This window comes from Neoarius graeffei, chromosome 26 (assembly GCF_027579695.1).
Source record: "Neoarius graeffei isolate fNeoGra1 chromosome 26, fNeoGra1.pri, whole genome shotgun sequence".
Classification (NCBI taxonomy): domain Eukaryota; kingdom Metazoa; phylum Chordata; class Actinopteri; order Siluriformes; family Ariidae; genus Neoarius; species Neoarius graeffei.
In genome coordinates, this window is record NC_083594.1 from 20,406,794 (window position 1) to 20,419,665 (window position 12,872).

Here is a 12,872-nt window from a genome sequence, read left to right on the forward strand (position 1 = left end):
TCCAGGAGAACTGGTGCAACTGAACTTGCTTTCCTTTTCTTGTAGTTTTCTTTAATTGTTGATACTGTCCTCTCTTTCAATACGGGCTTATAGCCAACGCGCCTCAACAGATCAGAGGTCTCGTACGAGTCTTCAGTAAAATGTGCAGAGCAGAGGAGAGACCACTTCTTGGACGCCCAACGTGCCCACTTCTCGCAAAACGTGTCCAAATCTTTGCAGTTTGAACATTCTTGGGCCATGAATGCAACGTAAATCCACCTTCTGTTATGTTGCTGCACCCACCAGCAACACATCTATGTGGCATGGCGATAAATCAGCTCAAAATGGAGGATTGGAGTTGCAGTCAGCTCTGTGTTTTAGTATAGCGGAAATGGCGACGAGAACGATAGACTTCCTGCGGTGACGTTACGGACGTCAAGGTCATTCACTCAGACCGCTACCTATTAGGGATGTTAACCGATGACCGTTTGACTGGTGGTTGACTGAATCAACATCAACCGGTTAATTTTTTTTTTTTGGTTGTCGGTAAAAAAAAAACATCAATCGTTTTGAAGCTGCCGATTTTGGAGCGGAGAACCTGGAATTCTGTGTTGTAAATGCTTGGGGCATGCCATGCGGTGTAAGGACGACAGCTGACAAATCAGAAACACCCACTCAGTCATGTCCCGCCCTCCCGCCCCAGTTGAACACAGCTGCCACTTGGCGAAAGAAAAGTGTAGACAGGCTATTTAGCTTACAAATTACTATTCTGTTTTTTTTTTTTTTTTTTAATTATTATTAGAAGGCACATCGAGTTTAGTCCTGTCTTGGCCAGTGCATTCTGAAAGTATGTTTTTGCAGATCAGATCTCTCCACACAAACTAAAGACGCAGATGCCGACTTTTTCATGGCTGAATCGTGCAGATCCGATTTTTTTTGGGGGGGGGGGGGGGCGGCGTTGGAGTGTCTGAATAATTTAATCCAGAATTTACTCTGATGAAATTATTCAGACACTCCAAGCGCCCCCCCCCCCCCCCCCCCCCCCCAAAAAAAAAAACGGATCTGCACGATTCAGCCGTGAAAAAGGCGGCATCCGCCAAAAGGCGCGCCGGTTAACCGACTTTAACCGGCTAATGAGGCTTGGTGGTCGGTCAAGATTTTTAGTTTTCGTCATCCCTACTACCTATATGAATCACTTTAATCGTAAAAATTATTATATTAGATTCATTGTTAATGCTTCAAACTGTTCCTGTGCTGTTCTTGAGGTCTCAGAGCATTTATAAACAAAAAGTGAGACCATGGTTCTGCGTATCTCCTTTTAAACGCTCTATTACTGCGCAGTTCCCTTAGAAATGTCGTGTATATATTTGTAGTAGTTCTGTTAGTTTGTGTAGTGTGCCTAATAAAATAGGGCAACTGCACTAACATTACAAGAGTATGTAACGATTAGTATTTATCCTGACAGATAACAAAGAATGAATGAATTTGGTGGTTTATTTAGAATTCACTGCAGCTAAATCTGAAGATTTGTATCACAGACTGCAACATAAACTAAAGAAGTTTAATGCTTGTTCATTTCATGTTTTGTGTGGTTATGGTCCTGTTTTAGATCCCCCGTCGTTTAATTCCTTAAAGTGCATGTAAGGGCCAGTTAAGCAATAATAATTTAAGTTAAAAACAGTTAAAAATGAATGATGATAATTTACGAACATAGAAAAGAGTTCCATGTTCTAAATCTTATGATGTGACATCACTGACCGTGTATACCTTAGTTTGAGTCAGAACACGGTGGAAGCAACAGTCTTGACCGTGCACCAGACTTTGTGATTTACCTTGTTGTTTTTAAGTAAATATTTTAGAAAGACAAGGGAAGTTGTCATGTCTCGTCGCTCGCGTGGAAGAAAGTGTTTTTTCGACTGACTCTGGAAATGGTACCGTAACCAAGGAAGAGCCAACGGAGTGCCATTAGTGTGCATAGCACGGGTAAATTCAGGAGCAAGATCAATGTAATTCTCCTATTTTATATTAAACTTTGGTCAAATATCTGTCGCATTTTGTGCAATTTTTTTACCTTGCGCAATACCAGAAAAATTCAGTTGAAATCAAGCCATTTGAGGCGAATTGGTCCGCCTCTGAAAAAACTTGGCATTTGAATTTCCCGGCAAACATTGATTTTCGTGACGTCGCGTGCGTGACGCCTCCCTCTGAATCCTACGTCAGCGCTGGTTTGTTTATGAGAAAACGACCTGGTGGTTTTCTGCAAATTTCTTCAACGTTATCACGTAATTATTAAAATGGTTAACAGATGTATCGTAGGAGGGTGTAGCAACACCAATCTTGATGGGATTAGCACTCATCGTTTCCCAAAAGACCGGACAATGAGAGAGAAATGGGAGCGCTTGGTCTACACAGGCTGTGCACTGAAACCGTGCAAAGCTCGCGCAGCCTGCTGGCGCTTCCGCAGATGACGTCACGAATCTGGCTCCAGACTATTTTTATTTTCTTCTTTTCTGCTGCAGACAGATGGCCTTGTGCAAAATTACCCTTCTGGATGAGTGTGTAAAGGGACATACTTTCATATTTAAAAAAAAAAAAACGCAAAATTGGTCCAGAATATGCACTTTAAATTATCTGTTTTTGAAAAAGAAAAAAAAAACTTTTCGAAGTTTCTTTAATTCTGGCGAGATTTCAAGACTGGAACCTAAACATGGACAGGAGCAACTCAATTGAGGGATTTTACATGTCATGTCTCCCATGGCAACATGCATCGGCCGTGTTTTAATAATAATAATGCGTCTTATTTATAGGCGCTTTCTAGGTACTCAAGGACAACTTGCAATACACAATAAAAAAAATCAACATACAAGGCCTAAAATACAAAAATAAACTTGGGGAAAAGTCATTAGCACTGAAGTCAGACAGAATCGGCAAGTTTGAAAAGGTGCGTCTTAAGGCGGGATTTAAAAGTAGGAAGAGAATCAATATTACGAACGTCATGAAGAGAGTTCCGGAGGTGAGGGGCAAGACGACTGAAAGCTCTAAACCCCATAGTTTTCAAAAGAGCTGGAGGTGGAATGAGAGCGAGGAGATCTTCTATGAAAGAGTACAAGAAGGTGTGTAGAGCTGAAGCAAGTCGGAGAGATACGGAGGTGCTCGGTTATGAAGTGCCTTAAAAGTGAGGAGCAGAATCTTGTAGTCGATACGGTATTTAACAGGAAGCCAGTGAAGCTGCTGGAGGACAGGAGTAATATGTTCTTCTGAAGGAGCTCTAGTAACGATACGGGCAGCTGAAGTTTATGAAGAAGTTTGTGAGGAAGACCAGAGAGGATAGAGTTACATCTCTCATTGATTCCTGTAACTAAGGCATGTATAGAATAGTAGTGCTATGAGGTGTAAAAGACGGCCGTAATCGATTGATAAAAGTATTTTACTTTTTTTATGCTCAAGCTGTAGGCTTAATTCAATAGAGCGACCATATTTCGATGTGAAGATGGTCAATTTTTCTGTTTGTGGATGCTCAAATCACCCTGACTGCAATAAAACGACTTTTTATAGCCTTCCAGCTATTATTTATCATCAAGGGCAGCCTTTCTCAACTGGGGTGCTGTCAAAAAAATATATATTCTAACAATGAAATAAATAAAATGAATTAAAATTCAAAAAAGCGATAGTTACACTAATGCAGATCATCGCCGCCTCATGCATCATCAAAATTAGTCTCATGGCCCCTTTTCCCATGTCACGTCGTCACTGCCGGGGTCAGTGTATGGTCAGTGACTGCTTAGGCCCCGGTCACACCGCCCGAACTTTGCTGGAGCGTTCCTTGAACGGTAGGGAGGGGGGGCCGAATTTCGACAACGCTCGTCACCGTGCACAAAATGGGAAAAAAATCGAAAACACGGGCGTTGGCTTAGCGGTGCACCGCTGAAGCCGGCGTTGCTTTAGCGTTGGTTGAGCGGTAGCGAGCGTTGGTTTAGCGGTGACGCGAGCGTTGGTATAGCGGCGTTCTGCGCATGCAGGCTTTGGCTCGGCAGGGGTATAAAGTTGGTTTAGCGGCATACCGCTTGTGACTACGGAGCTGAACGGATCGTTTTGATACAAGTTCTGATAGATTTTTGATAGAAGCTCCACCATCAGCTTGTCATACAGTCCATGTTCAGGCCTTCTCAGTATCCACTGTCTGACCCACACAACTCTGTCTCTCCTTCTTCTCTCTCTTCTCCTTCTGTCAACAGCTTGTTGCAATCTGAGGAGGTTCTGATTCTGCTGCTGGACTAGTGCACCAATCATAGCAAGCCTCTCAGCATCCATGGTGATACAGTTTTACTGTAACTTTGAGCAAATTCGATATAGATGAGGTCTGAACTCAGCGGCAGCTCGATTCCAAATGAGCTCCTGGTCCATTTCTCCCCGTATTTATAGCCAAATTCTGGTCCCGCTCCGACACCTCTATACCAACGCCAAACCAAAGTTCATCGCCACCATGGATAGCTGCTTCAACGCCCGACACCGTTCCAGCAACCCCGTGTCCGCTCGTAAAACGCTTACAACCGCTCCACCGAAGTTTGTGCAACGTTTAATCGCTGCCCGGGCAACGCTGGCGAAGCAGCGGTGGTCCAGCGTTCAAGATTTCTGCGTTGGCCTAGCGGACCCAAGCGTCCACAAACTTGCGTCTAGCGGTGCCAAACTTTGACTGGGCGTTGGTGGAGCGGGGGTGAACTTTGCCGGGGCGGAAAATTGCCCCCTCCTCACCGCTCGCAATATTTTGTGCAGCTCAAAACTTTCGGAGCGGTAGGAGGGCCCCTCGAGAAACATCAGCGGTGGCCGAGCGTATACGGCGTTGCTTTAACGGGGGCCAACTTTTGTTAAACAGTGGTGAACGGTTACGAGCGGTGATGAATTTTTTTCACCGCTCCAGGAACGCTCCAGCAAAGTTCGGGCGGTGTGACCGGGGCCTTATATTTTATATGGGGGTGCCTTGAGAATTTGCATACTTCTGAAGGGTGCCGTGACTGAAAAAAGGTTGAGAAACGCTGATCGAGGGGACCATGCACGTGAAATTTCAAAGAAAAGGCGAGATTGGTGAATCACCAACTTAAATCGTAAAAACTAGACTCCGACAAAGCAAAGCAGAGTCTGCTCCGACTGTTTTTTCCTCAGGTCTGTGATTGACTTGACTCTGAACTATTGTTTAGTTGAAGTAATAAGTAAATTTTAGCTTGGATGTTCCAATTAAAACCCTGAAAAGCAAGCTACATGTAAACAGAGCATCGACATTTTTATTCTTTGTTTTACAAACTAACTTCTTCGCCATCCTCGCTCTTAAATTAGCCTGAAGGTAAAATATTTTTGAACTCTCTACTCCTCAATGTTCTAAACATTTTTATCTACATGTATAGGAAAATCGTCAGACCTTTACTGCACTGATGGCTCAGATTGGGCTTCTACACTTAAACTTGGGCAAAGAAACAAAGATCAGCCTGAGAAAACACTCCAACGGAGGAGAGCAAAAAAGGAAATGGCCTTTCTTTGGAAAATCGTGAAGTGCCAGAGTTAGAACGACGTTTATACGCTCTGAATTCTTCCATGGTCGAGGAGCTTCTTTGAAGGAGGAAATAAGATGCCATATCGAGGAACGTAATGGCAGGATAATCCTCGATTTCATCACTCCGTTCCTTCTTTGGGTCCTCAGGGGTCAATATAGTCTATTTCACACACTTTTTTTCTAAATATCGAGCCTTTGACTGAGAATCTAAGGATAAAATCTAACTTTTCTTTCGTGACAGTGATAACACTCGCATCTGACCCTTCAATTGTTTTAACTTGCCCACGAACATGATCGCCAAAGCGGTTGCCATGGGAAACACGCATAAGGTGAAATCCCTCTGTGAAACGTCTAATTAACTAATGTAATAATAATGTTGGCGGCACGGTGGTGTAGTGCTTAGCGCTGTCGCCTCACAGCAAGAAGGTCCGGGTTCGAGCCCTGTGGCCGGCGAGGGCCTTTCTGTGTGGAGTTTGCATGTTCTCCCCGTGTCCGCGTGGGTTTCCTCCGGGTGCTCCGGTTTCCCCCACAGTCCAAAGACATGCAGGTTAGGTTAACTGGTGACTCTAAATTGACCGTAGGTGTGAATGTGAGTGTGAATGGTTGTCTGTGTCTATGTGTCAGCCCTGTGATGACCTGGCGACTTGTCCAGGGTGTACCCCGCCTTTCGCCCGTAGTCAGCTGGGATAGGCTCCAGCTTGCCTGCGACCCTGTAGAACAGGATAAAGCGGCTAGAGCTAATGAGATGAGAATAATAATGGCTAATTAATATTCATAGACCAGCTTGTGTGCTATGTTTCATGACTGTGCTTGATGACACAAATATGCTTTCCTTGGCTCCATGTTGTCGTTTGTAGTTAGCTGAGCTGAAGCAGGAGTGTGCACTCCGGGGCCTGGAGGTTAAGGGCAACAAAGGGGATTTGATTGCACGCCTGCAGGCCTACATCGATGAACACGGTATGTACCTGTGTGTTGTGGACTTGCTTCTCTTTTGTTATATTGTACAGTCCACACTAAGAGAAGTTAATCAGTTTTAGCTAGATTGTGTTGTGCATTTTAATTTGTTTGTTTGCAGAGCAACTCCAGTGCTGCCATTTTTTTTTTTTTAAATAAACCACCACAGTCCTATGTTCAAACACCATCTGGTTGTTCTTTTAACTCAAATGCTTAACAGAAATGAGCAAGACCTTTATTTAACTGTGGCAGAACTTTATAATGCCTACAAAGTCCAACTTAGGCCCTGTCCACACGGCAACGGATTCAGGTGAATCTGATAAAATTGTTTATCGTTTCGGCCTGGCGTCCACACGGCACCGGCGTTTTGGGTGCCCCAAAACGAAATCTTTTGAGAACGGGTTCCAGAGTGGAAAGATCTGGCAACGGCGCCGTTGCGAAGTCGTCTGGATGAGTAGAACGGATTTGTTTACGGTGACGTCACAACCACATGACTGTCAGTGCTTCACGCCGGGTAGAAGTGTAACGAACTCGATGCGAGTTGTCAACAAATCCTATAACTTGGTTCATGAAACGCGCTTACAAAATATTTTCACTGTGAATATTTATTGTGTAATGGTGCAAAGTGAGAGAGTGAGAGTCAATCCCGCCAGCAAAAATAGGGAAAAAAAGGAGCGATCTCACCTCTTCAGATGTTCGTTTAAGTCCTACAATACATTCCTCAAAAAGGGCGTAGAAGAACAAATTAATCCATCAACGTGTAGCATTCAATTTATTCCGGACCATTAAAGACGCCGCCTTCCGCGTAGAATCATACGTCATCCTCGCCGCCATATTGGATAGGTCAAAGCAGAGAATAAAGACGCCTCATTCATGTGCTGCGTTTAACTGTACCAACAGGTTTGCCGTCCAAATGAGATCACATGGGATTACCTTTCACAGGTGAGACTGGAAAAATACTTTTCATTGTATTTGGTCATTATAACGTAATTTTACGAACAGATTTTTCTGACTTTGTGGCTAATATGAAGTCTCGCGCATAATAGTTTATGCGCATGCGTCCTTACTTCTATTGTTGTGGTGTCTCCGATGGGACCGTCTTACAGCGCACCTAGAGGTGTGGCATGTGTATTGCATCGTTTTCAGCAAGCGTTGCGTTGCCATATGTACCTGACATTTTACTGATCCGTTGCCCATGTGGATGCGATATTTTATTTTTTTTTAAATCTCGTTGTCGTTGTCGTGTGGATGTAGCCTTAAAGGCAGTAAGTCTTCCTATAAGAGCCCGTGTGTTGGGTCTCGCATTTTTAATTTTGCTCAACGTGTGTTTATAGACCCCTTGCACTGGTGTCACATTTACCTTAGCAACCGTTGCTACCCTCTACCTGGGGGACAAGCGAACTTTGTTTCCATACTGCTCACATATTGAAGCCAAGCAAAGATGCCTGCTGCTGTTGTCGGAAGAAAACTCCAGCTGAAAAAGCTCTACTACCAGATTACTTGGATAATCTTCATCAAAAAGAAGTGAAGGATAGATATACGCGGAAGTTAGAGTTTATTAGCGGTTATGATCTGTACAGAATTCCTCGAAACGACAGGAGTGATGGTGCAGATTTGTGGCCTAGCGTTGGCTTCATGTTGGAATATACCTTTTTCCCCAAAGAGTCCCGACACGGAAGAACAGTTTTAAAAAAAAAAAAACTGGAAAAGCAAGAAAACCTTTGTGTAAATAATTTTCCCGACATCAGCTTTTGGGAACAGAATGCCGCGAAAGCCAAAGCATTTACTCTCAAAGGACTCCAACCTGAACTGTGGGCTAGACGGTATCCCTGCTCTCCGTGTCTCATCAACCCCAAGGGCATCTAGTTACAGAACTATTTGCGCTTATCATTCATACTTTGATACTTATTATTGTTAAAACGGTATCTGAAGTGTTATTTGTAAAATAACAAACGATCTTGCTCTAGACTTTCAAACAATATTGTAAGATTTTAATTTGATCTAATAGTGGATGGTACAATAACTACAAACGCTAACAAATCAGCACATTCCAGTTGGAGCTATAGTCATATAGTAACTATAAAATCACCCTTGTAATAATAATTTCAATAAACAGTTAATGTTCAGTTCCCTCTTCATTTATTCTCTATTCAAAAGGCACAAGTGAGTCACACAGGTTAAGTGTGTAATGGACAGTAACAATTTTATCCAAAATAGTTTTTCCTGCCTTAGTCGATTTATTTCCATTTCACATACATGCAGCTGTTGTAAAGTTCAGTCTGTGTGTGTTTTCAGGCTTAGCTCCTCTCATCGTATTCTCTTCAAGCACTCATTTCTTCGTTTGCTTTAACATTTTTCTTGATAGCAGGGAGACGGTAATACCTTTTATCTAGTTCTCTATTTGAATGACCAAAAACAGTGCAAAAACCAGCTATATTGAAGACGGGTTAAGCCTTGCTTACACGAAAGATGGTGTCTGTTTGACCACCAGGTGAAATCATCACGTGATGCGTGGCATCATGCGCAAGGGGTCTGTATGTCAGGCGATGGGGTGCTGTAATGAATTTAAGTGATGATGATGATGCCCTTTGTCATTAGTCACATGTACCAGCGAAATTAGCCATCAACCTGTCCGTACATATACAACATACAATTAACATAGGGTAGACAGGACAGGAAGACAGGGATAAAGATAAAAAGGAAACACAACATGAGGAGCGATGAGGAAAAAAGAACACCCCCCCACACACACACTATGCTCCTGTCAGGAGTACAGTGTGGGAACATTTAAAAAACCTTTGCATAAGCACACAACACCACGAGTACACTTTAAACACAGGACTTGAGGGGAGGAGGTAATCCAGCGCAAGCAAGCGGCCGTCCGCTCCTACAGCCATGAAGGCGCTGGTCACGCACCCGCTTGTCTCACTGGGGGTAAAGATGGCGACCGCGGAGAGTTAGAGAGGAATGCGAGTGTCTCCCGGCAGTGACCTTCAGGGGGAAATGTTTCCTCAGCAACGGCCTACCAAGGCCGGTGCTGTCTCAGGGCGCCGAATGTCGATAAGATATGAATTGTTTGGTCTTTCCAGGCTTTGTGAGGCTTTGAACAGCTGTCACCGTTGTCTGATTTCCTCGATATACCAGGGCAATGCCTAATCCAATCAGCAAAAGTCCTGTAATCATGGTTCCGAAAAGGTAGATATCTTCAATGTCCTCCACAGAAAGAATCGCCAGGCACACGACCTGCCACCGCTCCCACGCGTCCATCGTGTAACCAGCCGCAAACGTTCCGGCGGGACAAACGGGTTCCCCCGAACCCAAACTTCTCGTCGAGAAAACTATCAATTTTGTTAGGAGACCAGTTTATCAATTCCATGCTTTTTTAGTTTAGAAAGTAATGCAGGAAGAGTCTCTTCAAAAAGTACAGCAGACAAGACAAGATACAGAAGCACAAGCAGGAAAAAAAGGAGGGAGAGGGAGAGCAGAAAATGCGACTGCCTTCCGTGGAAGCACGGAGAGAAAAAAAGTGATAAAGCTGATTAATTCTGTAACTGTGGCCACTTTAAATGTAGCGTGTGGAGTGGCTTCATGCAGCTTATATACGTCATGCGTTGCTCTGGATAAGAGCGTCTGCTAAATGCCTGTAATGTAGCATCAAAAAATGGGGAGGGATCCAGACCAATGGACCGACAGTGAAGTCCAGGTTATGTTGAGCCTATATGTGATGGAAGAAATACGATGTGATTTTATCTTAGCTATCATGTAACGAGTGCTCTGAGAGCGCAGTATCCCCCACAGGCAACTACGCCATAACTGTGGTAAAATGTGACCCAATTGAATGAAATTGCAATATGCGTATTACCGACATATAACAAAGAATCCTGCCAAGTTTTGTGGAATTCCTCCAAAAATTGTGAGAGGAGTTGATTTCAGAAGGTGAGTACCCGTCCTGGGACAGATACCGCCACGACATAATCCCCCTCTTCGGGCCTTTCAGCCAGCGGAGGATAAAAATTGTGAGGGAAGTTGATTTCAGAAAGCAAGCACACTTTGATGAAGTTGCCAAAGTACAAGTTTATTATTAATCAAGGCCACAACTCTGGTAAAATTTGCCCAAATTAAACGAAGTTTCAATATGCGTATAACTGTCATATAACACAGCCTTTTGCCAAGTTCAGCCAAGAAATTCCTTCACAAATTGTGAGAGGAGTTGATTTCAGAAGAATGTACACCCTCATGAAATTATCAAAGTATAATTTTGTTAATCAAGGTCTGTAACTCGTCGGCATGGTGGTGTAGCGGTTCGCGCTGTCGCCTCACAGCAAGAAGGTCCGGGTTCGAGTCCCGTGGCCGGCGAGGGCCTTTCTGTGCGGAGTTTGCATGTTCTCCGCATGGGTTTCCTCCGGGTGCTCCGGTTTCCCCCACAGTCCAAAGACATGCAGGTTAGGTTAACTGGTGACTCTAAATTGACCGTAGGTGTGAATGTGAGTGTGAATGGTTGTCTGTGTCTATGTGTCAGCCCTGTGATGACCTGGCGACTTGTCCAGGGTGTACCCCGCCTTTCGCCCGTAGTCAGCTGGGATAGGCTCCAGCTTGCCTGCGACCCTGTAGAACAGGATAAAGCGGCTAGAGATAATAATAATAATAATAATAATAATAATAAGTTAAATTTATATAGCGTCTTTCAAGAAACCCAAGGGCGCTTTACAATTATAGACAAGGGGGAAAAAAATAAAATAATTAATTTAAAAAAAAAATGTAAGAGGTCCACCAAGTAGGGTCAGGATGTAATTCCCATGGTGTAGCAGCCACAGTCCCACCAAAAGGCACACGAAAACGAGTCCCACATCTCCAGCACTGCCGCCATGACGCCGTCAGCAACATCACTTGAACACCACGCCATGGATCCACAAAGCGAGCACAGAAGCACCACCACGCAGAGCGCTGGTGTGTCCCAAACCGCCTGCACAGCCGCTGCGACGCCACCGAGCAACATCGCTCAGAACATCATGCCAAGCATTAAAGTACAGAGCGCTGGACAACCACGATGTAAAATGAGCAACGAGCTCACTGCAGTCCATAGCTGGGAGCACAGGCATCACCCACAGCGAGCCAAGGCCTGGAGGGAACCGACGCCCAAAACTAGGTCCGGAGCTACACCACAACCAGCAGACAGAACCTTCATACAAACATCAAACTAGACAAACACACAGGAAAAAAAAATAAATACCGTATTTTCTGGACTATAAGCCGCTACTTTTTTCCTAGGTTTTGAACCATGCGGCTTATACAAAGGTGCGGCTATTCTGTGGATTTTTCTTCCACCGCTAGGGGCGCTCTAACCGGAAGTAGAATCAAAAATAAGATAGACGAAAAATCAATGCAAAGAAGAATTAGCAGATCTTTAGCAGATAGAACACGCACGACAAATTACTAACTGGTAATTATTTTCAAATCCAGCGAAGATGATTAAAGTGACTTGTGGTTTCAAACACAGGAGAAATGAAGGTAAATAAATACCGGTTATTTTCTCTTGGTTCTGTTCCGTTTTAATCAGCAAAGTTGCTGCCGTGTTAAAAGGCACTGTTCGGAAAGAATCTGTTCAGGTACATACATGTACATTTACAGTACAAAATCGTTCTGTACATGCAGTAAATATCTAATTTTTCAACATAGATATCTGCGGCTTATAGCCCGGTGCGGCTTGTATATCTTTTTTTTTTTAAATTTTTTTTTAAAAATAGAGCGGATGCGGCTTATATACAGGTGCGCTCTATAGTCCAGAAAATACGGTAAATGAAAATAGAAAAATAAAATAAAAAAAGTTCTGATGAGAAGCGGCAGCCAGAACGCGCACGACGTACTCTCAACCGGAAACGGAAAAAAAAAATGAGATGAGATGAAGGTCTGTGACCCAATTTAACAAAATTACAGTATGTGTATTACCGACATGCAACAAAATCCTGCCAAGTTTCGTGAAATCCTGTGGGGATAAAAAAAAAAACCTGTTACAAAATATTCATCCACATTATAACATGTTGGGTAAACATATTTTAAGTAATAATTAACTATTTTCCATCACATTTTTGCTCCTTAAAATAAATAATTTACTGTTGGGGGCGTCATAGCTCAGCTGGCTAAGGCGCCATACCATAAATCCGGGGACCCGGGTTCGATTCCGACCCGAGGTCATTTCCCGATCCCTCCCCGTCTCTCTCTCCCGCTCATTTCCTGTCTCTACACTGTCCTATCCAATAAAGGTGAAAAAAAGCCCCAAAAAAAATCTTTAAAAAAAAAAAAAAAAGAATTTACTGTCAGCATGTAACACTTCCTGGTCTCCCCGATTTCACAGCTCAGTGGAATGATCCATTTCTATAGAAACATGTGACACAGC

General features: G+C 43.6%; 1 protein-coding gene across 3 annotated transcripts in view; it reads left to right on the top strand.

Annotated features, from left to right (window-relative positions):
* Positions 1 to 12,872, top strand: part of sarnp (SAP domain containing ribonucleoprotein) — a 69,276-nt gene that overhangs the window by 3,632 nt on the left and 52,772 nt on the right. For all 3 annotated transcript variants that reach the window (XM_060910671.1, XM_060910672.1, XM_060910674.1), the window contains exon 2: positions 6,382 to 6,481. In XM_060910671.1, coding sequence (XP_060766654.1) covers positions 6,382 to 6,481 — 100 coding nt within the window. The remainder of the gene's footprint in view (positions 1 to 6,381; positions 6,482 to 12,872) is intronic.